At 48.6% G+C, this 24,161-nt stretch overlaps 1 protein-coding gene across 2 annotated transcripts in view; it reads left to right on the top strand.

Annotated features, from left to right (window-relative positions):
• adcy3a (adenylate cyclase 3a) overlaps positions 1–24,161 on the top strand; it is a 209,619-nt gene that overhangs the window by 138,259 nt on the left and 47,199 nt on the right. For both annotated transcript variants that reach the window (XM_072264686.1, XM_072264687.1), the window contains exons 15-17: positions 2,865–3,023; positions 15,628–15,774; positions 18,105–18,221. In XM_072264686.1, coding sequence (XP_072120787.1) covers positions 2,865–3,023; positions 15,628–15,774; positions 18,105–18,221 — 423 coding nt within the window. The remainder of the gene's footprint in view (positions 1–2,864; positions 3,024–15,627; positions 15,775–18,104; positions 18,222–24,161) is intronic.

Genomic DNA, 24,161 nt, shown 5'->3' with positions numbered 1-24,161 from the left:
AAAAGGTTCATTTGTGGATGCAGCAGGCCTTCATTGCTAGAGGAATTAAACTTACGTGCGGGGAGGTTATGCTGCAACTATACAGGGTACTGGTGAGGCCGCACCTGGAGTACTGTGTGCAGTTCTGGTCTCCATACCTGAGGAAGGATATATTGGCTTTGGAGGCAGTGCAGAGGAGGTTCACCAGGTTGATTCCAGAGATGAGGGGGTTAGACTATGAGGAGAGGTTGATTTGCCTGGGACTGTACTCACTGGAATTCAAAACAATGAGAAGAAATCTTATAGAAACATATAAAATTATGAAAAGGATAGAAAAGATAGAAGCAGGAAAGTTGTTTCCACTCTCTGCGTAAAACAACTTACCCCTGACATCTCCTCTGTACATACTTCCAAGCACTTTAAACCTGTGCCCTCTCGTGTTAGCCATTTCAGCCCTGGGAAAAAGCCTCTGACTATCCACACGATCAATGCCTCTCGTCATCTTCTACACCTCTATCAGGTCACCTCTCATCCTCCGTCGCTCCAAGGAGAAAAGGCCAAGTTCACTCAACCTATTCTCATAAGGCATGCTCCCCAATCCAGGCAACATCCTTGTAAGTCTCCTCTGCACCCTTTCTATGGTTTCCACATCCTTCCTATAGTGAGGTGACCAGAACTGAGCACAGTACTCTAAGTGGGGTCTGACCAGGGTCCTATATAGCTGCAACATTACCTCTCGGCTCATGAACTCAATCCCACGATTGATGAAGGCCAGTACACCGTACGCCTTCTTAACCACAGAGTCAACCTGCACAGTAGCTTTCAGTGTCCTGTAGGCTCAGACTTTTTTAGATCCTTTCTCATTTCTTCAAATTTGGCCTTTTTCCAGTTTAGAACCTCAACCCAAGGACCAGATCTATCTTTATCCATGATCAAGCTGAAACTAATGGTGTTATGATCACTGGAACCAAACTGTTCCCCTACACACACTTCCGTCACCTGTCCTAACTCATTTCCTAATAGGAGATCTAATATTGCATCCTCTCTAGTTGGTACCTCTATATATTGATATAGAAAACTTCCCTGAACACATTTTACGAACTCTAACCCGTCTAGACCTTTAACAGTATGGGAGTCCCAATCAATATGTGGAAAATTAAAATTCCCTACCACCACAACTTTATGTTTCCTGCAGTTGTCTGCTGTCTCTCTGCAGATTTGCTCCTCCAATTCTTGCTGACTATTGGGTGGTCTATAATACAACCCCACTAATGTGGTCATACCTTTCCTGTTTCTCAGCTCCACCCAGATGGCCTCAGTAGACAAGCCCTCTAATCTGTCCTGCCTGAGCACTGCTGTAACATTTTCCCTGACTAGCAATGTGTTTAGTCACATCTTCAAAAAATTCAATTAGGCTCATAGGGCACGACCTGCCTTTACCTCCTCACTAGGTGATATCTCCAGTCTGTCCAGACAGATCACTGCCGTGACATTTTCCCTGACTAGTAATGCCACCCCTCCTCCTATAGTCTCTCCTACTCTGTCACGTTTAAAACAACAGAACCCCGGAATGTTGAGCTGCCAGTCCTGCCCCTCCTGCAACCTAATGGCTGCAATATAACCCTAATTCCACGCTTTGATCCATGTTCTGAACTCGTCCGCCTTTCCTATGTTACCTTGCTTGAAATGTACGCAACTCAGTTGCACCATGCTCAACGTTTCAATTCCTGACTTTGTCTGAGGTCTTACCAACATCTGCCTCCATAACCTCTCCACTAACTGTTCTGGCACTCTGGTTCCCATCCCCCTGCGACTCTAGTTTAAACCCCACCGTGCAGCATTAACAAACCTTCCTGCTGGATATTAGTTCCCCTCCAGTTCAGATGCAAACTGTCCTTTCTGTGCAGATTCCACTTTCCCTGGAAGAGACCCCAATGATCCAAAATCTTATGACCTCCCTCCTATACCAACTCTTTAGCCACGTATTAAACTGCATTATCTTCCTAGTCCTGGCCCCACTAGCACATGGCACACGTAGCAATCCTGAGATAGGTGGAGGGTCAGGTAGTCATAAGGTCATAAGTCTTAGGAGCAGAATTAGGCCATTTGGCCCATCGAGTCTGCTCTACCATTCTATTATCGTTGATTTAATATCCCTCTCAGCCCCATTCTCCTGCCTTCTCCCTGTAACCTTTACACAAGGAGTTAACAAATTTATGACATATCTCAGTCATATTAATCTTGATTCTAATTCTGATCAATCTAATCCTTCCCTCCTATATAGCCCTCCATTTTTCTGTCATTCAGCACTCTCTGGCTAAAGAAATTCACCTCTGCTCTAAATGGACATCCCTCTACTCTTTGTATCATCCACAAACTAGGCCACAAAGCCATAAATTACGTCATCCAAATCATTGACGTACAATGTAAAAAGAATCTGTCCCAACACCGACCCTTGTGGAACACCACGTCACCAGCAGCCTCTCAGAAAAGGCTCTCTTTATTCTCACTCTTTAACTCCTGCCAGTCAGCCAATCTTCTCTCCAAGCCTGTAACTTTCCTGTAATTCCATAGGCTCTTATCTTGTTAATCAGCCTCATGTGTGGCACCTTGTCAAAGGCCTTCTGAAAACCCAAGTAGACAACATCAACTAACTTTTCTTTGTCTATTTTGCCTGTTATTTCCTTAAAGAACTGCAACAGATTTGTCAGGCAAGATTTCCCCTTAAGGAAACAATGGACCATACAGGACCTGTTTCTCTGGAGGACACTCGGGAGCTCAGAGAGACCCTCAAGGTTTTCTGGTGTAGAGCCTACTCCCTGTGGGATGGGATGGATGGGGGTTGCAGAGGGGGCTGACCCTCACTGATATACCATCTTCCGCAGGTGGAAAAGTTGTCACGGACTCTGTTTCTCTGGAAGCTCGATGTGCACGAGCAGAAGGAGCGAGTCTACGAGATGCGGCGAAGGAACGAAGCGCTCGTCACCAACATGTTACCAGAGCACGTGGCTCGCCATTTCCTCGGTTCCAAAAAGCGAGACGAGGTCAGTGATGACGCCACATATCTCCCATACTCCTCTCTCACCATCTCTCTATCTCTCTCTCACACACACACACACACACACACACACACACACACACACACACACACAGAATCAGGCCATTTGGCCCATCATCTGCTCTCCCATCATGGATGAATTATTATCACTTTCAACCCCATTCTCCTGCTCTCTCTGTAACCTTGATGCCCTGACTAATCAAGAATAATTAATGAAAATCCCACAAAAAGTAATGGATATATCTTAGTCCATCATGGGTAAAGCCCTCCCCACCATTGAGCACATCTACAAAGATCGCTGTCCCAGGAAAAGCAGCATCCATCAAGCTCTCCTGTCAATGCTGCCATCAGGAGAAGGTACAGGAGCCTCAGGACTCACACCACCAGGTTCAGGAACAGTTATTACCCCTCAACCATCAGAAAGGTGGTACAGAAACCTCAGGACTCACATCACCAGGTTCAGGAACAGTTATTACCCCTCAACCATCAGGCTCCTGAATCAGAGGGGATAATTTCACCAAACATCACTTGCCCCATCATTGAAATGTTTCCACAACCTGTGGACTCACTTTCAATGACACTTCATCTCATGTTCCTGATATTTATTGTAAACTCTCTAGCTTATTTGTTTGTTTACCTATTTATTTATTTATTGTTTTACACTGCTTGTTGTCGTATGCACACTGGCTATCTGCCCTGATGGTGCCGTCTTTCATTGACGCATATATTGACTATGCCTACAAGACAATGCATCTCGGCTTTGTATATGGTGCCATGTACATACTTTAATAATACATTTACTTTGAGCAATGAATTACCTGCTGTCTCCCCATCATAATTGACTTTAATGATCTGATGTGCATGAACAAGCTTTTCACTGTATCCAGGTACGTGTGACAATAAGCCAATTCCAGTTCAAAGTTGAAAGTAGATTTATTATCGAAGTATGTATACCATATAAAACCTTGAGATTCATCTCTTTACAGACAGCCACAAAACAAAGATCTTAGACCAAAAGACCATAAGACATAGGAGCAGAATTAGGGCATTTGGCCCATCGAGTCTGCTCTGCCATTCAATCATGGCTGATCCTTTTTTGCTATCTCCTCCTCAACCCCAGTTCCCGGCCTTTTCCCCGTAACCTTTGATGCCATGTCCAATCAAGAACCTATCAATCTCTGCCTTAAATATGCCCAACAACCTGGCCTCCACAGGTACATGTGGCAACAAATTCCACAAATTCACCACTCTTTGGCAAAATAAATTTCTCCGCATCTCTGTTTTGAAAGGATGCCCCTTTATCCTGAGGCTGTGCCCTCTTGTCCTAGGCTCTCCCACCATGAGAAACATCCTTTCCACATCTACTCTGTCTAGGCCTTTCAGCATTCGAGAGGTTTCAATGCGATTCCCCCTCATCCTTCTGAATTCCAGTGAATACAGACCCAGAGCCATGAAACGTTCCTTGTATGAAAACCCTTTCATTCCTGGAATCATCCTTGTGAACCTTCACTAGACCCTCTCCAATGCCAGTACATCTTTTTTAAGTTGAGGGGCCCAAAACTGTTCACAATATTCAAGGTGAGGCCTCACCACTCCCTTATAAAGCCTTGATCTTGTCCTTGATCTTATATTCTGGACCCCTTGAAATAAACATGGCATTTGCCTTCCTCACCACTGACTCAACCTGCAAGTTAACCTTCAAGGTGTTCTGCATACGGACTCCCAAGTCCCTCTACATCTCAGATTCCTGGATTTTCTCCCCATTTAGAAAATAGTCCGTACATTTATTTCTACTTCCAAAGTGCATGACCATGCTTTTTCCAACATTGTATTCCATTTGCCACTTTCTTGCCCATTCTCCTAATCTGTCTAAGTCCTTCTGCATCCTACCTGTTTCCTCAACACTACCTGCCCCCCCACCAATCCTCGTATCACCTACAAACTTGGCAACAAAGCCATCTGTTTCATCATCTAAATCATTGATATACAGCATAAAAAGAAGTGGTCCCAACACCGACCCCTTAGTCATTGGCAGCCAACTGGAAAAGGAGCCTTTTATTCCCATTTAATGCCTCCTATCACGCAGCCAATGCTCTAACCATCTTAGTAACTTGCTTGTAATACCATGGGCTCTTAACTTGGTAAACAGCCTCATGTGTGGCACCTTGTCAAAGGCCTTCTGAAAGTCCAAATATACAACATCCACTGCAACCCCTTTATCTATCCTACTTGTGATGTCCTCAAAGAATTCCAACAGGTTTGTCAGGCAGGATTTTCCCTGAAGTAAACCATGCTGACTTTGTACTATCTTGTCCTGTGTCACCAAGTACTCCATCACCTCATCCTTAACAATTGACGCCAACATCTTCCCAACCACTAAGGTCAGGCTAACTGGTCTATAATTTCCTTTCTGCTGCCTTCCTCCTTTCTCAAAAAGTGGCGTAACATTTGCAATTTTCCAGTCCTCTGGCACCATGCCAGAGTCCAATGATTTCTGAAAGATCATTTCTAATGCCACCACAATCTCTAACGCTACCCCTTTCAGAACCCTAGGGTGCAGTTCATCTGGTCTGGGTGATTTATGAACCTTCAGGTCTTTCAGCATTTTGAGTACATTCTCTCTTGTAACAGTAACTGCACCCACTTCTCTTCCTTGACACACTACAACATCAGGCATACTGCTAGTGTTTTCCACAGTGAAGACTAATGCAAAATACTCATTTAGTTCATCAGACATCTCCTTGTCCCCCATTATTATTTCTTCTGCCTCATTTTCTAGCGGTCCTATATCCACTCTCATTTCTCTTTTTTTTTAACATACCCTATACTTGAAAAAACTTGTACTATCCACTTTGATATTATTTGCCAGCTTGCTTTCATATTTCATCTTTCCCCTTCTAATGATTTTTTAGTTACTGTCGGGTAGGTTTTCAAAAACTTCTCAATCCTCTATCTTCCCACTGATTTTTGCTTTGTTGTATGATCTTTCTTTTGTTTTTACATTAGCTTTGACTTCCCTTGTCAGCCATGGTTGTACTATTTTACCATTTGAGTATTTCTTCATTTTTGGAAAACACATGTCCTGCACCTTTCTTATTTTTCCCAGAAACCTACACCATTGCTGCTCTGTTGACATCCCTGCTAGCAACTCCTTCCAATTTACTTGGGCCAGCTTCTCTCACACCACTGTAATTTCCTTTACTCCACTGAAATACTGCTGCATCAGACTCTACTTTCTCCCTATCAAATTTCAAGTTGACCTCAATCATATTGTGATCACTGGTTCCTTAGGTTTCTTTTACCTTAAACTCCCTAATCACCTCTGGTTCATTGCATAACACCCAATCCAGTATAGCTGATCCTCTAGTAGGCTCAACAACAAACTGCACTAAAAAGCCATCTCATAGGCATTCAACAAACTCACTCTCTTGCGATCCATTACCAATCTGATTTTCCCAATAGACCTGCATGTTAAAATCTCTCAGGACTACCATAACATAGAAAACCTACAGCACAATACAGGCCCTTGGGCCCACAAAATTGTGCTGAACATGTCCCTACCTCAGAAATTACTAGCTTACCCATAACTTTCTATTTTTCTAAACTCCATGTACCTATCCAAAAGTCTCTTAAAAGACCCTATTGTATCTGCCTCCACCACCGTTGCCAGCAGCCCATTCCACGCACTCACCACTCTCTGTGTAAAAAAAAAAAACAACTTACATAGAACATAGAATACTACAGCACAGTACAGGCCCTTCGGCCCACAATGTCATGCTGACCCTCAAACCCTGCCTCCCATATAAGCCCCCACCTTAAATTCCTCCATATACCTGTCTAGTAGTCTCTTAAACTTCACTAGTGTATCTGTCTCCACCACTGACTCAGGCAGTGTATTCCATGCACCAACCACTCTCTGAGTAAAAAACCTTCCTCTAATATCCCCCTTGAACTTCCCGCCCATTACCTTAAAGCCATGTCCTCTTGTATTGAGCAGTGGTGCCCTGGGGAAGAGGCGCTGGCTATCCACTCTATCTATTCCTCTTATTATCTTGTACACCTCTACCATGTCTCCTCTCATCCTCCTTCTCTCCAAAGAGTAAAGCTCTAGCTCCCTTAATCTCTGATCATAATGCATACTCTCTAAACCAGGCAGCATCCTGGTGAATCCAATGCTTCCACATCCTTCTTATAGTGGGGCGACCAGAACCGGACACAGTACTCCAAGTGTGGCCTAACCAGAGTTTTATAGAGCTGCATCATTACCTTGCTACTCTTAAACCCTATCCCTCGGTTTATGAAAGCTAACACACCATAAGCTTTCTTAACTACCCTATCTACCTGTGAGGCAACTTTCAGGAATCTGTGGACATGTACCCCCAGATCCCTCTGCTCCTCCACACTACCAAGCATCCTGCCATTTACTTTGTACTCTGCCTTGGAGTTTGTCCTTCCAAAGTGTACCACCTCACACTTCTCCGGGTTGAACTCCATCTGCCACTTCTCAGCCCACTTCTGCATCCTATCAATGTCTCTCTGCAATCTTTGACAATCCTCTACACTATCCAAAAAACCACCAACCTTTGTGTCTTCTGCAAACTTGCCAACCCACCCTTCTACCCCCACATCCAGGTCGTTAAAAAAAAAATCACAAAAAGTAGAGGTCCCAGAACCCATCCTTGTGGGACACCACGAGTCACAATCCTCCAATCCAAATGTACTCCCTCCACCACAACCCTCTGCCTTCTGCAGACAAGCCAATTCTGAATCCACCTGGCCAAACTTCCCTGGATCCCATGCCTTCTGACTTCCTGAATAAGCCTACCATGTGGAACCTTGTCAAATGCCTTTCTAAAATCCATATAGATCACATCCACTGCACTACCCTCATCTATATGCCTGGTCATCACCTCAAAGAACTCTTTCAGGCTTGTTAGACATGATCTGCCCTTCACAAAGCCATGCTGACTGTCCCTGATCAGACCATGATTCTCTAAATGCCTATAGATCCTATCTCTAAGAATCTTTTCCAACAGCTTTCCCACCACAGACGTAAGGCTCACTGGTCTATAATTACCCGGACTATCCCTACTACCTTTTCTGAACAATGGGACAACATTTGCCTCCCTCCAATCCTCCAGTACCGTTCCCGTGGACAACGAGGACATAAAGATCCTAGCCGGAGTCTCAGCAATCTCTTCCCTCGCCTCGTGGAGCAGCCTGGGGAATATTCCGTCAGGCCCCGGGGACTTATCCGTCCTAATGTATTTTAACAACTGCAACACCTGCTTTCCCTTAATATCAACATGCTCCAGAACATCAACATCACTCATATTGTCCTCACCGTCATCAAGTTACCTCTCATTGGCGAATACCGAAGAGAAGTATTCATTGAGGACCTCGCTCACTTCCACAGCTTCCAGGCACATCTTCCCACCTTTATCTCTAATTGGTCCTACCTTCACTCCTGTCATCCTTTTTTTCCTCACATAATTGAAGAATGCCTTGGGGTTTTCCTTTACCCTACTCGCCAAGGCCTTCTCATGCCCCCTTCTTGCTCTCCTCAGCCTCTTCTTAAGCTCCTTTCTTGCTACCCTTTATTCCTCAATAGACCCATCTGATCCTTGCTTCCTAAACCTCATGTATGCTGCCTTCTTCCAGCTGACTAGATTTTCCACTTCACTTGTCACCCATGGTTCCTTCACCCTACCATTCTTTACCTTCTTTACCTGGACAAATTTATCCCTAGCATCCTGCAAGAGATCCCTAAACATCGACCAGATGTCCATAGTACGTTTCCCTGCAAAAACATCATCCCAATTCACATGCGCAAGTTCTAGCCTTATTGCCTTATAATTTGCCCTTCCCCAATTAAAAATTTTTCTGTCATCTCTGATTCTATCCTTTTCCATGATAATGTTAAAGGCCAGGGAGCAGTGGTCACTGTCCCCCAGATGCTCACCCACTGAGAGATCTGTGACTTGACCCGGTTCGTTACCCAATACTAGATCTAGTGTGGCATTCCTCCTGTCGGTCTGTCAACATACTGTGACAGGAATCCATCCTGGACACACTTAACAAACTCTGCCCTGTCAAACCATTGGAACTAATCAGGTGCCAATCAATATTAGGGAAGTTAAAGCCACCCATGATAACAACCCTGTTATTCTTCTACCTTTCCAAAATCTGCCTCCCAATCTGCTCCTCAGTATCTCTGCTGCTACCAGGGGCCCTATAGAATACCCCCAGTAGAGTAACTGCTCCCTTCCTGTTCCTGACTTCCACCCATATTGACTCAAAAGAGGATCCTGCTACATTACCCACCCTTTCTGTAGCTGTAATAGTATCCCTGACCAGCAATGCCACCCCTCCTCCCCTTTCTCCCCCACCTCTCTATCCCTTTTAAAGCACTGAAATCCAGGAATATTGAGAATCCATTCCTGCCCTGGTGCCAGCCAAGTCTCTGTAATGGCCACTACATCATAATTCCATGTATGTATCCAAGCTCTCAGTTCATCACCTTTGTTCCTGATGCTTCTTGCATTGAGGTACACACACTTTAGCCCTTCTACCTTACTGCCTTTACACCGTTTATTCTGCCTCTCTTTCCTCAAAGCCTCTCTATATGTTAGATCTGGCTTTACTCCATGCACTATACTTGCAGTTCTCGCATGACCTTTATCCTCCTCCACCTCACTATCTGCTCTAACACTCTGGGTCCCCTCCTCCTGCAAATCTAGTTTAAACCCCCCAGAGCAGCACTAGCAAACCTTCCCACAAGGATGTTAGTCCCCCCTCCAGGGGGACTAATCTTGACATCTGACCCCTGACATTTCCTCTGTACCTACTCCCCAGCACCTTAAACCTGTGTCCTCTTGTGGCAACTATTTCAGGCCTGGGAAAAAGCCTCTGACTATCCACATGATCAATGCCTCTCATCAACTTATACACCTCTGTCAGGTCACCTCTCATCTTCCGTCACTCCAAGGAGAAAAGGCCAAGTTCACTCAACCTGTTTTCATAAGGCATGCTCCCCAATCCAGGCAACATCCTGGTAAATCTCCTCTGCACCCTTTGTATGGTTTCCACATCATTCCTGTAGTGAGGCCACCAGAACTGAGCACAGTACTCCAAGTGGGGTCTGACCAGGGTCCTATATAACTCTCGGCTCCTAAGTTCAATTCTACGATTAATGAAGGCCAATAAAGGAACAACATCCGCAACCCTCCAATCCTCCGGAACCTCTCCCATCCCCACTGATGATTCAAAAGTCATCGCCAGAGGCTCAGCAATCTCCTCTCTCACCTCCCACAGTAGCCTGGGGTACATCTCATCCGGTCCCGGCAACTTGTCCAACTTGATGCTTTCCAAAAGCTCCAGCACATCCTCTTTCTTAATATTTACATGCTCAAGCTTTTCAGTCCACTGCAAGTCATCACTACAATCACCAAGGTCCTTTTCTATAGTGAATACTGAAGTAAAGTATTCATTAAGTACCTCTGATATTTCCTCTGGTTCCATACACATTTTCCCACTGTCACATTTGATTGGTCCTATTCTTTCATATCTTATCCTCTTGCTCTTCACATACTTGTAGCATGCCTTGGGGTTTTTCTTAATCCTGCCCACCAAGGCCTTCTCATGGCGCCTTCTGGCTCTCCTAATTTCCTTAAACTCTTTCCTGTTAGCCTTATAATCTTCTGGATCTCTAACATTGCCCAGCTTTGTGAACCTTTTGAAAACTTTTTTCCTTCTTGACTAGATTTACAACAGCCTTTGTACACCACGGTTCCTGTACCCTACCATAACTTCCCTGTATCATTGGAACATACCGATGCAGAACTCCAAACAAATATCCCCTGAACATTTGCCACGTTTCTTCCGTACTTTTCCCTGAGAACATCTGTTCCCAATTTAAGCTTCCAAGTTCCTGCCTGATAGCCACATAATTCCCCTTACTCCAATTAAACGCTTTTCTAACTTGTCTGGACCTATCTCTCTCCAGTGCTATTGTAAAGGAGATAGAATTATGATCACTATCTCCAAAATGTTCTCCCACTGAGAGATCTGACACCTGACCAGGTTCATTTCCCAATACCAAATCAAGTACAGTCTCTCCTCTTGTTGGCTTATCTACATATTGTGTCAAGAAACGTTCCTGAATGCACCTAACAAACTCTACCCCACCTAAATCCCTTGCTCTAGGGAGATACCATCGATATTTGGGAAATTAAAATCTCCCACCATGACAACTCTTATTATTACACCTTTCCAGGATCTGTTTCCCTATCTGCTCCTCAATATCCCTGTTACTATTGGGCAGCCTATAAAAAACACCCAGTAAAGTTATTGACCCCTTCCTGTTCCCAACCTCCACACACAGAGACCCTGTAGACAATCCCTCCATGACATCCACCTTTTCTGCAGCCGTGACACTATCTCTGATCAACAGTGCCACGCCTCCACCTCTTTTGTCTCCCTCCCTGTCCTTTCTGAAACGTCTAAAACCCGGCACTTGAAGTAACCATTCCTGTCCCTGAGCCATCCAAGTCTCTGTAATGGCCACCACCTCATAGCACCAAGTACTGATCCACACTCTAAGCTCATCCGCTTTGTTCACAACACTCCTTGTGTTAGACACATCTCAAACCATCGTCTGAGCACATCCCTTCTCTATCACCTACCTATCCTCTGTCACACACTGTCTCCAAGCTTTCTCTATTTGTGAGCCAACCACCTCTTCCCCAGTCTCTTCAGTTGGTTCCCACCCTCAACAATTTTAGTTTAAACTCTCTCAAGTAGCTTTAGCAAACCTCCCCACCAGGATATTGGTCCCCCTGGGGTTCAAGTGCAACACATCCTTTTTGTACAGGTCACACCTGCCCCAAAAGAGGTCCCAATGATCCAGAAATCTGAATCCCTGCCCCCTGCTCCAATCCCTCAGCCACTCAGTAATCCTCTACCTCACCCTATTCCTATGTTCACTGTCGCATGGCACAGGCAGTAACCCCGAGATTACTACCTTTGCGATCCTGCTTCTCAACTTCCTTCCTAACTCCCTGTGGTCTTTTTTCAGGACCTCTTCCCTTTTCCTGCCTATGTTATTGGTACCAATATGTACCACAGCCTCTGGCTGTTCTCCTTCCCACTTCAGGATATCATGGACGCGATCTGAAACATCCCGGACCTTGGCACCTGGGAGGCAAATATCATCCGAGTTTCTTTCCTACATCCACAGAATCGCCTGTCTGACCCCCTAACTATAGAGTCCCCTATCAATACTGCCTTCCTCTTCCTTTCCCTACCCTTCTGAGCCACAGGGCCAGACTCCGTGCCAGAGGCGTGACCACTGTTACTTCCCCCAGACAGGCTGTTCCCCCAACAGTACTCAAACAGCAGTACTTATTGTTAAGGGGGACAGCCACAGCGGTACTCTCTAGTATCTGACTCTTGCCTTTCCCTCTCCTGACTGTCATCCAGTTATCTGTCTCCCCAGGCCCAGGGGTGACTTCCTGCCTATAGCTCCTCTCTATCACCTCCTCACTCTCCCTGACCAGACGAAGGTCATCGAGCTGCATCTCCAGTTCCTAAAGAGCTGCAGCTTGACGCACCTGGTGCAGATATGGCCGTCCGGGAGGCTGGGAGACAGATAACTGGATGACCAGCACCTCCCACATCTGACATGGAGCACAGAAAACTGGCCTCACACACTGCCCTATTGCCTTTTTGACTCGCCTTTTCTATTTCCTGTTGTAACCTGTGGTCCACATCCCAGTTACTGTTGGGAGGCCTGTATATAACTGTCATCGACGTCCTTTTACCCTTGAAGTTTCTTAACTCAGCCCACAAGGATTCAATATCTTCCGATCCTAGGTCACATCTTTGTACTGATTTGAGCCATTCCTTACCATTAGAGCCACGTCACTCGCTCTTCCCACCTTCCTATCCCACCTATACAACATGTAACCTTGGACATTCAGCTCCCAACTACAACCATCCTTCAGCCACAATTCAGTGATGGGTACAACATCATACCTAGCAATCTGTAATATTGCAACAAGATCATCCGCCTTCTTTCTTATACTACACATATTTAGATACAACACCTTCAGTTTTTGAGGATGTGACTAAACACATTGATGAAGGTAGAGCAGTAGATGCAGTGTATATGGATTTCAGCAAGGCACCTGATAAGGTACCCCATGCAAGGCTTATTGAGAAAGTAAGGAGGCATAGGATCCAAGGGGACCTTGCTTTGTAGATCCAGAACTGGCTTGCCCACAGAAGGCAAAGAGGCAGATCATATTCTGCATGGAGATCGATGACCAGTGATGTGCCTCAGGGATTTGTTCTGGGACCTCTGCTCTTTATGATTTTTCTAAATGACCTGAATGAAGAAGTGGAGGGATGGGTTAGTAAATTTGCTGATGACACAAAGGGTGGGGGTGTTGTGGATAGTGTGGAGGGCTGTCAGAGATTACAGCGGGACATTGATAGAATGCAAAACTGGGCTGAGGAGTGGCAGATGGAGTTCAACCCAGATAAGTTTGAGGTGGTTCATTTTGGTAGGTCAAATATGATGGCAGAATATAGTATTAATGTTAAGACTTTTGGCAGTATGGAGGATCAGAAGGATCTTGGGGTCCAAGTCCATAGGACACTTAAAGCTGCTACATAGGTTGACTGTGTGGTTAAGAAGGCATATGGTGTATTGGCCTTCATCAAACGTGGGATTGAGCTTAAGAGCTGTGAGGTAATGTTACAGCTATATAGGACCCTGGTCAGACCCCATTTGGATACTGTGCTCAGTTCTGGTCACCTCACTACAGGAATTACATGGAAATCATAGAAAGAGTACAGAGGAGATTTACAAGGATGTTGCCTGGATTGGGGAGCATGCCCTATGAGAATAGGCTGAGTGAACTTGGCCTTTTTTCCTTGGAGCAACGGAGGATGAGAGGTGACTTGATAGAGGTGTATAAGATGATGAGAGGCATTGATCATGTGGAAAGTAAGAGGCTTTTTCCCCAGATCTGAAATGGCTAGCATGAGAGGGCATAGTTTTAAAGTGCTTGGAAGTAGATACTGAGGAGATGTCAGGGGTAAGTTTTTTATGCAGAGTGGTGAGTGCGTGGAATGGGCTGCCAGCAACAGTGGTGGAGGTGGTTACAATAGGGTCTTTTAAGATACTCCTGGACGGATAGATGGAGCTCAGAAAAGTAGATGGTTATGGGTAACTGTAGGTAATTTCTAAGGTAAGGACATGTTCGGCACAGCTTTGTGGGCCGAAGAGCCTATATTGTGCTGTAGATTTTCTATATTCTGTGTTCTACCGTATTTGCTATCCTTTCTGATTCTGCATCCTTGATGATTTGTTACTCAGCCTGTTGTCTGCAACTAAGTCCCATCATCTGCCCTTCCTGACAATCCCATGCTATCTCTACTCTTTCACCATCCGTCTTTTCCTGAGTCCCTTTACTCCGGTTCCCACTCCCCTGCCAAGTTAGTTTATACCCTCCCCAACAGCTCTAACAAACCTGCCCAAGAAAACATTGGTCTCTCCCGGGTTCAGGTGCAACCCGTCACTTTTGAACAGGTCATACCTCCCCCAGAAGAGATCCCGATGATCCAAGAACCTGAAACCCTGCCCCCTGCACTAGCTTCTCAGCCATACATTTATCTGCCAAATCATCCTGTTTCTACCCTCACTGGTGCGTGGCACAGACAGCAATCCAGAAATTACTACCCGGGAGGTCCTGCTTCTCAGCTTTCTACCTAGCTCTCTAAATTCTCTCTTCAGGACCCCATTGCTTTCCCTTCCTATGTCTTTGGTACCAATATGTACCAAGACATCTGGCTGCTCTCCCTCCATCTCCAAAATGTTGTGAATGTGATCTGAGACATCACTGACCCTGGCACCTGGGAGACAACATACCATCCGGGTGTCCCATTCACATCCACAGAATCTCCTGTCCCCATCACTATCGAGTCCTCTATCACTACTGCTCCCTTCTTCTCTCTCTTTTCCTTCTGCACCACAGACCCATTCTCAGTGCCTGTAACCCAGTCGCTGTGGCATTCTCCCGGGAGGTCATCTCCCACAAAAGTATCCAAAGCGGTATACTTATTTTTGAGGGGAATGGCCACAGGGTGCTCTGCTCTAACTGTCTATTTCCATTTCTCCCAATAGTCACCCAGCTACTCACCACCTGCAACTTTGGAGTGACTGTAGCTTTGATCAATTGTATTCTTGTTCTCCTGTACAAGCTGAAGGTCATCCTGCTGCTGCTCCAGATCCCTAACACGGTCTTCAAGGAGCTGCAGCCAGATGCACTTCATGCAAATGTAGTTCCCTGGGAGACAAAGAGACGAATCTGTCTGGTCCACCTCTGATTTCTCCTTCTCTCCTGCTCTCACCACTGATCTCCCTCTGATCTCTCTCCTGTCTCCTGCTCTGTCCCACTCCCTCTCTCCTGCTCTCACCCCTGATCTCCCTCTGATCTCTCTCCTGATCTGTCCCACTCCCTGTCTCCTGCTCTGTCCCCTGTAGGGTGCCATGACTGTGTTTTCTCTTTCTGACCCCACAACAGGAGCTCTACAGCCAGACATATGACGAGATTGGTGTGATGTTTGCCTCCATCCCCAACTTCTCTGATTTCTACACAGAGGAGAGTATAAACAATGGAGGCATCGAGTGTCTGCGCTTCCTCAACGAGATCATTTCTGACTTTGACGGCGTAAGTGGCGCCTGGTCGCATTCATCAGACCTCAGGGAGCGTGCGGGCGAGTGGGGGTCGGCTGGACGAGTGAAAGCTGGGGTATGTGGGGGCGGACGAGTGGCAAGAAGGGTGACCGGGGGCTGGGCGGACTGACTGAGGGCAGAGACTGGGTTCATCCACCTCGTGAGGAGGGGAATGTGTATGTTTAATCTGTTAGTCATGATTTGTCTGCTTTTGGGTTCCAGTGTGATTCTACAAAAGTACTTAAGTGTTTTGAATTTATAATAAATAAATGATACCCAATTTATTTTATTTTATTATTATTATTCAGTAAAAAGGAGACTGGATCCAAATCAGGGAGGGTTCATGGGAAGTGTCTCTGTGTTGTCAGAGGGATTGTTGGCATTTGGGGGTTGGCAACATGGGTTTTCCATTTTCACATCTTTGCATCTCGTCTGCACCTGAACCTGTGGGCAGGTTTGCTTTAGATGTTGGGAGGCATTTAACCTAATTTAGCGGGTAGGTGGAAGGAAAACTGAAGAGACAGGGCAAATGATGGGTCAGTTAGTGAGGAAATGCAGAGAAGTGCTAATGCAATGTGTGGACAGATGATGAGGAAGGGTAGACAGTAGATTGAGTAGAAATGAAGTCAGAATCTGCGGAACGATAGACAGTCAACTGGGTGTAAATTCTGTCATACTGTGAGGAGCATAGAGAGCAGACTGTGTACAAGTACATTCACACTGTGTGGAAAGGTGCGAGGTAAATTGGATATATATCCAGTCAGTCTGTGAGGAAGGTAGACTGTAGATTGGCTGTAAATGCAGTCAGACTGTGAGAAACGTTTGATGGTAGATTGAGTATAAATGCAGACTGTGAGGAAGAGTATACAGTAGATTGGATATAAATACACGTCACATGTAGGTGATAATAAACCTGATTCTGATTCCGATTCTGTCTGTGAGGAAGGTTAGACAGTAGATTGGGTTTAAATGCAGTAAGAATGTGACAAATGGTAGACTGTAGATTGGGTGTAAATTCAGTCAGACTGTGAGGAAGGGTAGACAGTAGATTCAAATATGATGGCAGAATATAGTAAGACTCTTGGCAGTGTAGAGGATCAGAGGGATCTTGGGGTCCGAGTCCATGGTACACTCAAAGCTGCTGCACAGGTTGACTCTGTGGTTAAGAAGGCATACGGTGAATTGGCCTTCATCAACCGTGGGATTGAGTTTAGGAGCTGAGAGGTAATGTTGCAGCTAAATAGGACCCTGGTCAGACCCCACTTGGAGTACTGTGCTCAGTTCTGGTCACCTCACTACAGGAAGGATGTGGAAGCCATAGAAAGGGTGCAGAGGAGATTTACAAGGTTGTTGCCTGGATTGGGGAGCATGCCTTATGAAAACAGTTTGAGTGAACTCGGCCTTTTTTCCTTGGAGCGATGGAGGATGAGAGGTGACCTGATAGAGGTGTATAAGATGATGAGAGGCATTGATCGTGTGGATAGTCAGAGGCTTTTTCCCAGGGCTGAAATGGCTGCCACAAGAGGACACAGGTTTAAGGTGCTTGGGAGTAGGTACAGAGGAGATGTCAGGGGTAAGTTTTTTTTACGCAGAGTGGTGAGTGCGTGGAATGGGCTGCCGGCAATGGTGGTGGAGGCGGATATGATAGGGTCTTTTAAGAGACTTTTGGATAGTTACATGGAGCTTAGAAAAACAGAGGGCTATGGGTAATCCTAGTAATTTCTAAGGTAGGGACATGTTCGGCACAACTCTGTGGGCCAAAGGGCCTGTTTTGTGCTGTAGGTTTTCTATGTTTCTATTGGGTATAAATGCAGTTAAACTGTGAGGAAGGGTAGACTGTAGATTGGCTGTAAATTCAGTCAGACTGTGAGGAGGGGTAGACAGTAGATTGGGTGTAAATTCAGTCAGACTGTGAGGAGGGGTAGACCGTAGATTGGGTATAAATGCAGACATGCGGACCAGTTGAAATGTGATTTTCGGGTGCAGTATTAGGAACATGGGTGATTATCCCAGTACTTGCTTCTGCCATGTCATGGCTATTATGGAGGCTTACTTCTCTGGAGTGCAAACTATTAAAGAGGATTGTTGAGGACAGGACTATCTTTTGAGGAAGCACAGTCTGATTAGGAACATTAAGAAATGGTTAGGTAGGCACGTGGATAGTAATGCTGGGCCAAGTGTGAGGGAAGAGTTGGACTGATCCTGGAGTAGGTTCAAAGGACAGCACAACATGGTGGGCTGAGGGCCTGTTCTGTTCTGTGTTTCATGTCAAAGCCTGTGCCCCAGGTCTGCAGCTTAAGGTGTAGCCTCTTGGTTTCCCCACAGCTACTGGATGAACCACAGTTCCGAAACATCACAAAGATCAAGACCATTGGCAGCACCTATATGGCAGCTTCAGGGCTGATCCCAGAGCCCAGTGTTAACTACAGCACCACAGTCAAGGTAAGGCACACACACCGGCAAGTCTCCCTCACACACACCGGCGAGTCTCCCTCACACACTGAGAAATTCCCTCTCACACACCGGCGAGTCTCCCTCTCACACACTGAGAAATTCCCTCACACACACCGGCGAGTCTCCCTCACACACTGAGAAATTCCCTCTCACACACCGGCGAGTCTCCCTCACACACACCGGCGAGTCTCCCTCACACACTGAGAAATTCCCTCTCACACACCGGCGAGTCTCCCTCACACACTGAGAAATTCCCTCACACACACCGGCGAGTCTCCCTCACACACACCGGCGAGTCTCCCTCACACACTGAGAAATTCCCTCACACACACCGGCGAGTCTCCCTCACACACTGAGAAATTCCCTCACACACACCGGTGAGTCTCCCTCACACACTGAGAAATTCCCTCTCACACACCGGCGAGTCTCCCTCACACACTGAGAAATTCCCTCTCACACACCGGCGAGTCTCCCTCACACACACCGGCGAGTCTCCCCCACACACTGAGAAATTCCCTCTCACACACCGGCGAGTCTCCCTCACACACTGAGAAATTCCTTCTCACACACCGGCGAGTCTCCCTCACACACACCGGCGAGTCTCCCTCACACACTGAGAAATTCCCTCTCACACACCGGCGAGTCTCCCTCACACACTGAGAAATTCCCTCTCACACACCGGCGAGTCTCCCTCACACACTGAGAAATTCCCTCACACACACCGGCGAGTCTCCCCCACACACTGAGAAATTCCCTCACACACACCGGCGAGTCTCCCTCACACACACCGGCGAGTCTCCCTCCCACACACCGGCGAGTCTCCCTCACACACACCGGCGAGTCTCCCTCACACACTGAGAAATTCCCTCACACACACCGGCGAGTCTCCCTCACACACACCGGCGAGTCTCCCTCACACACTGAGAAATTCCCTCACACACACCGGCGAGTCTCCCTCACACACTGAGAAATTCCCTCACACACACCGGTGAGTCTCCCTCACACACTGAGAAATTCCCTCACACACACCGGCGAGTCTCCCTCACACACTGAGAAATTCCCTCACACACACCGGCGAGTCTCCCTCACACACACCGGCGAGTCTCCCTCACACACACTGGCGAGTCTCCCTCCCACACACTGGCGAGTCTCCCTCACACACACCGGCGAGTCTCCCTCCCACACACCGGCGAGTCTCCCTCACACACACTGGCGAGTCTCCCTCACACACTGAGAAATTCCCTCACACACACCGGCGAGTCTCCCTCACACACTGAGAAATTCCCTCTCACACACCGGCGAGTCTCCCTCACACACACCGGCGAGTCTCCCTCACACACTGAGAAATTCCCTCACACACACCTGCGAGTCTCCCTCACACACACCGGCGAGTCTCCCTCACACACTGAGAAATTCCCTCACACACACCGGCGAGTCTCCCTCACACACTGAGAAATTCCCTCACACACACTGGCGAGTCTCCCTCACACACACTGAGAAATTCCCTCACACACACCGGCGAGTCTCCCTCACACACACCGGCGAGTCTCCCTCACACACTGAGAAATTCCCTCACACACACCGGCGAGTCTCCCTCACACACTGAGAAATTCCCTCACACACACTGGCGAGTCTCCCTCCCACACACCGGCGAGTCTCCCTCACACACACCGGCGAGTCTCCCTCACACACACTGGCGAGTCTCCCTCCCACACACTGGCGAGTCTCCCTCACACACACCGGCGAGTCTCCCTCACACACTGAGAAATTCCCTCTCACACACCGGCGAGTCTCCCTCCCACACACCGGCGAGTCTCCCTCACACACACTGGCGAGTCTCCCTCACACACTGAGAAATTCCCTCACACACACCGGCGAGTCTCCCTCACACACTGAGAAATTCCCTCTCACACACCGGCGAGTCTCCCTCTCACACACCGCCTAGTCTCCCTCACTCACTGAGAAATTCCCTCTCACACACCGGCGAGTCTCCCTCACACACACCGGCGAGTCTCCCTCACACACTGAGAAATTCCCTCTCACACACCGGCGAGTCTCCCTCACACACACCGGCGAGTCTCCCTCACACACTGAGAAATTCCCTCACACACACCTGCGAGTCTCCCTCACACACACCGGCGAGTCTCCCTCACACACTGAGAAATTCCCTCACACACACCGGCGAGTCTCCCTCACACACTGAGAAATTCCCTCACACACACTGGCGAGTCTCCCTCACACACACTGAGAAATTCCCTCACACACACCGGCGAGTCTCCCTCACACACACTGAGAAATTCCCTCTCACACACCGGCGAGTCTCCCTCACACACTGAGAAATTCCCTCACACACACCGGCGAGTCTCCCTCACACACACCGGCGAGTCTCCCTCACACACTGAGAAATTCCCTCACACACACCGGCGAGTCTCCCTCACACACTGAGAAATTCCCTCACACACACCGGTGAGTCTCCCTCACACACTGAGAAATTCCCTCTCACACACCGGCGAGTCTCCCTCTCACACACCGCCTAGTCTCCCTCACACACTGAGAAATTCCCTCTCACACACCGGCGAGTCTCCCTCACACACTGAGAAATTCCCTCTCACACACCGGCGAGTCTCCCTCACACACACCGGCGAGTCTCCCTCACACACACCGGCGAGTCTCCCTCACACACTGAGAAATTCCCTCACACACACCGGCGAGTCTCCCTCACACACTGAGAAATTCCCTCACACACACCGGCGAGTCTCCCTCACACACTGAGAAATTCCCTCACACACACCGGCGAGTCTCCCTCACACACTGAGAAATTCCCTCACACACACCGGTGAGTCTCCCTCACACACTGAGAAATTCCCTCTCACACACCGGCGAGTCTCCCTCACACACTGAGAAATTCCCTCTCACACGCCGGCGAGTCTCCCTCACACACACCGGCGAGTCTCCCCCACACACTGAGAAATTCCCTCTCACACACCGGCGAGTCTCCCTCACACACTGAGAAATTCCTTCTCACACACCGGCGAGTCTCCCTCACACACACCGGCGAGTCTCCCTCACACACTGAGAAATTCCCTCTCACACACCGGCGAGTCTCCCTCACACACTGAGAAATTCCCTCTCACACACCGGCGAGTCTCCCTCACACACTGAGAAATTCCCTCCCACACACCGGCGAGTCTCCCCCACACACTGAGAAATTCCCTCACACACACCGGCGAGTCTCCCTCACACACACCGGTGAGTCTCCCTCCCACACACCGGCGAGTCTCCCTCACACACACCGGCGAGTCTCCCTCACACACTGAGAAATTCCCTCACACACACCGGCGAGTCTCCCTCACACACACCGGCGAGTCTCCCTCACACACACTGGCGAGTCTCCCTCCCACACACTGGCGAGTCTCCCTCACACACACCGGCGAGTCTCCCTCACACACACTGGCGAGTCTCCCTCACACACTGAGAAATTCCCTCACACACACCGGCGAGTCTCCCTCACACACTGAGAAATTCCCTCTCACACACCGGCGAGTCTCCCTCACACACACCGGCGAGTCTCCCTCACACACTGAGAAATTCCCTCACACGCACCTGCGAGTCTCCCTCACACACACCGGCGAGTCTCCCTCACACACTGAGAAATTCCCTCACACACACCGGCGAGTCTCCCTCACACACTGAGAAATTCCCTCACACACACTGGCGAGTCTCCCTCACACACACTGAGAAATTCCCTCACACACACCGGCGAGTCTCCCTCACACACACCGGCGAGTCTCCCTCACACACTGAGAAATTCCCTCACACACACCGGCGAGTCTCCCTCACACACTGAGAAATTCCCTCACACACACCGGTGAGTCTCCCTCACACACTGAGAAATTCCCTCTCACACACCGGCGAGTCTCCCTCTCACACACCGCCTAGTCTCCCTCACACACTGAGAAATTCCCTCTCACACACCGGCGAGTCTCCCTCACACACTGAGAAATTCCCTCTCACACACCGGCGACTCTCCCTCACACACACCGGCGAGTCTCCCTCACACACTGAGAAATTCCCTCACACACACCGGCGAGTCTCCCTCACACACTGAGAAATTCCCTCACACACACTGGCGAGTCTCCCTCACACACACTGAGAAATTCCCTCACACACACCGGCGAGTCTCCCTCACACACACTGAGAAATTCCCTCTCACACACCGGCGAGTCTCCCTCACACACTGAGAAATTCCCTCACACACACCGGCGAGTCTCCCTCACACACACCGGCGAGTCTCCCTCACACACTGAGAAATTCCCTCACACACACCGGCGAGTCTCCCTCACACACTGAGAAATTCCCTCACACACACCGGCGAGTCTCCCTCACACACTGAGAAATTCCCTCACACACACCGGTGAGTCTCCCTCACACACTGAGAAATTCCCTCTCACACACCGGCGAGTCTCCCTCACACACACCGGCGAGTCTCCCCCACACACTGAGAAATTCCCTCTCACACACCGGCGAGTCTCCCTCACACACTGAGAAATTCCCTCACACACACCGGCGAGTCTCCCTCACACACTGAGAAATTCCTTCTCACACACCGGCGAGTCTCCCTCTCACACACCGCCTAGTCTCCCTCACACACTGAGAAATTCCCTCTCACACACCGGCGAGTCTCCCTCACACACTGAGAAATTCCCTCTCACACACCGGCGAGTCTCCTTCACACACTGAGAAATTCCCTCTCACACACCGGCGAGTCTCCCTCACACACTGAGAAATTCCCTCACACACACCAGCGAGTCTCCCCCACACACTGAGAAATTCCCTCACACACACCGGCGAGTCTCCCTCCCACACACCGGCGAGTCTCCCTCACACACACCGGCGAGTCTCCCTCACACACTGAGAAATTCCCTCACACACACCGGCGAGTCTCCCTCACACACACCGGCGAGTCTCCCTCCCACACACTGGCGAGTCTCCCTCACACACTGAGAAATTCCCTCTCACACACCGGCGAGTCTCCCTCACACACACTGGCGAGTCTCCCTCACACACTGAGAAATTCCCTCACACACACCGGCGAGTCTCCCTCACACACTGAGAAATTCCCTCTCACACACCGGCGAGTCTCCCTCTCACACACCGCCTAGTCTCCCTCACACACTGAGAAATTCCCTCTCACACACCGGCGAGTCTCCCTCACACACACCGGCGAGTCTCCCTCACACACACCGGCGAGTCTCCCTCACACACTGAGAAATTCCCTCACACACCGGCAAGTCTCCCTCACACACTGAGAAATTCCCTCACACACACCGGCGAGTCTCCCTCACACACACCGGCGAGTCTCCCTCACACACTGAGAAATTCCCTCACACACACCGGCGAGTCTCCCTCACACACTGAGAAATTCCCTCACACACACCGGTGAGTCTCCCTCACACACTGAGAAATTCCCTCTCACACACCGGCGAGTCTCCCTCACACACTGAGAAATTCCCTCACACACACCGGCGAGTCTCCCTCACACACACCGGCGAGTCTCCCTCACACACTGAGAAATTCCCTCACACACACCGGCGAGTCTCCCTCACACACTGAGAAATTCCCTCACAGACACCGGTGAGTCTCCCTCACACACTGACAAATTCCCTCACACACACCGGCGAGTCTCCCTCACACACTGAGAAATTCCCTCACACACACCGGCGAGTCTCCCTCACACACACCGGCGAGTCTCCCTCACACACACTGGCGAGTCTCCCTCCCACACACTGGCGAGTCTCCCTCACACACACCGGCGAGTCTCCCTCACACACTGAGAAATTCCCTCCCACACACCGGCGAGTCTCCCTCACACACACTGGCGAGTCTCCCTCACACACTGAGAAATTCCCTCACACACACCGGCGAGTC

The sequence above is a fragment of the Mobula birostris genome, chromosome 8 (genome assembly GCF_030028105.1).
Source record: "Mobula birostris isolate sMobBir1 chromosome 8, sMobBir1.hap1, whole genome shotgun sequence".
NCBI lineage: Eukaryota > Metazoa > Chordata > Chondrichthyes > Myliobatiformes > Myliobatidae > Mobula > Mobula birostris.
The sequence above is the reverse complement of the archived record's forward strand: the minus strand, read 5'-3'. Positions and strand labels throughout refer to the sequence as shown.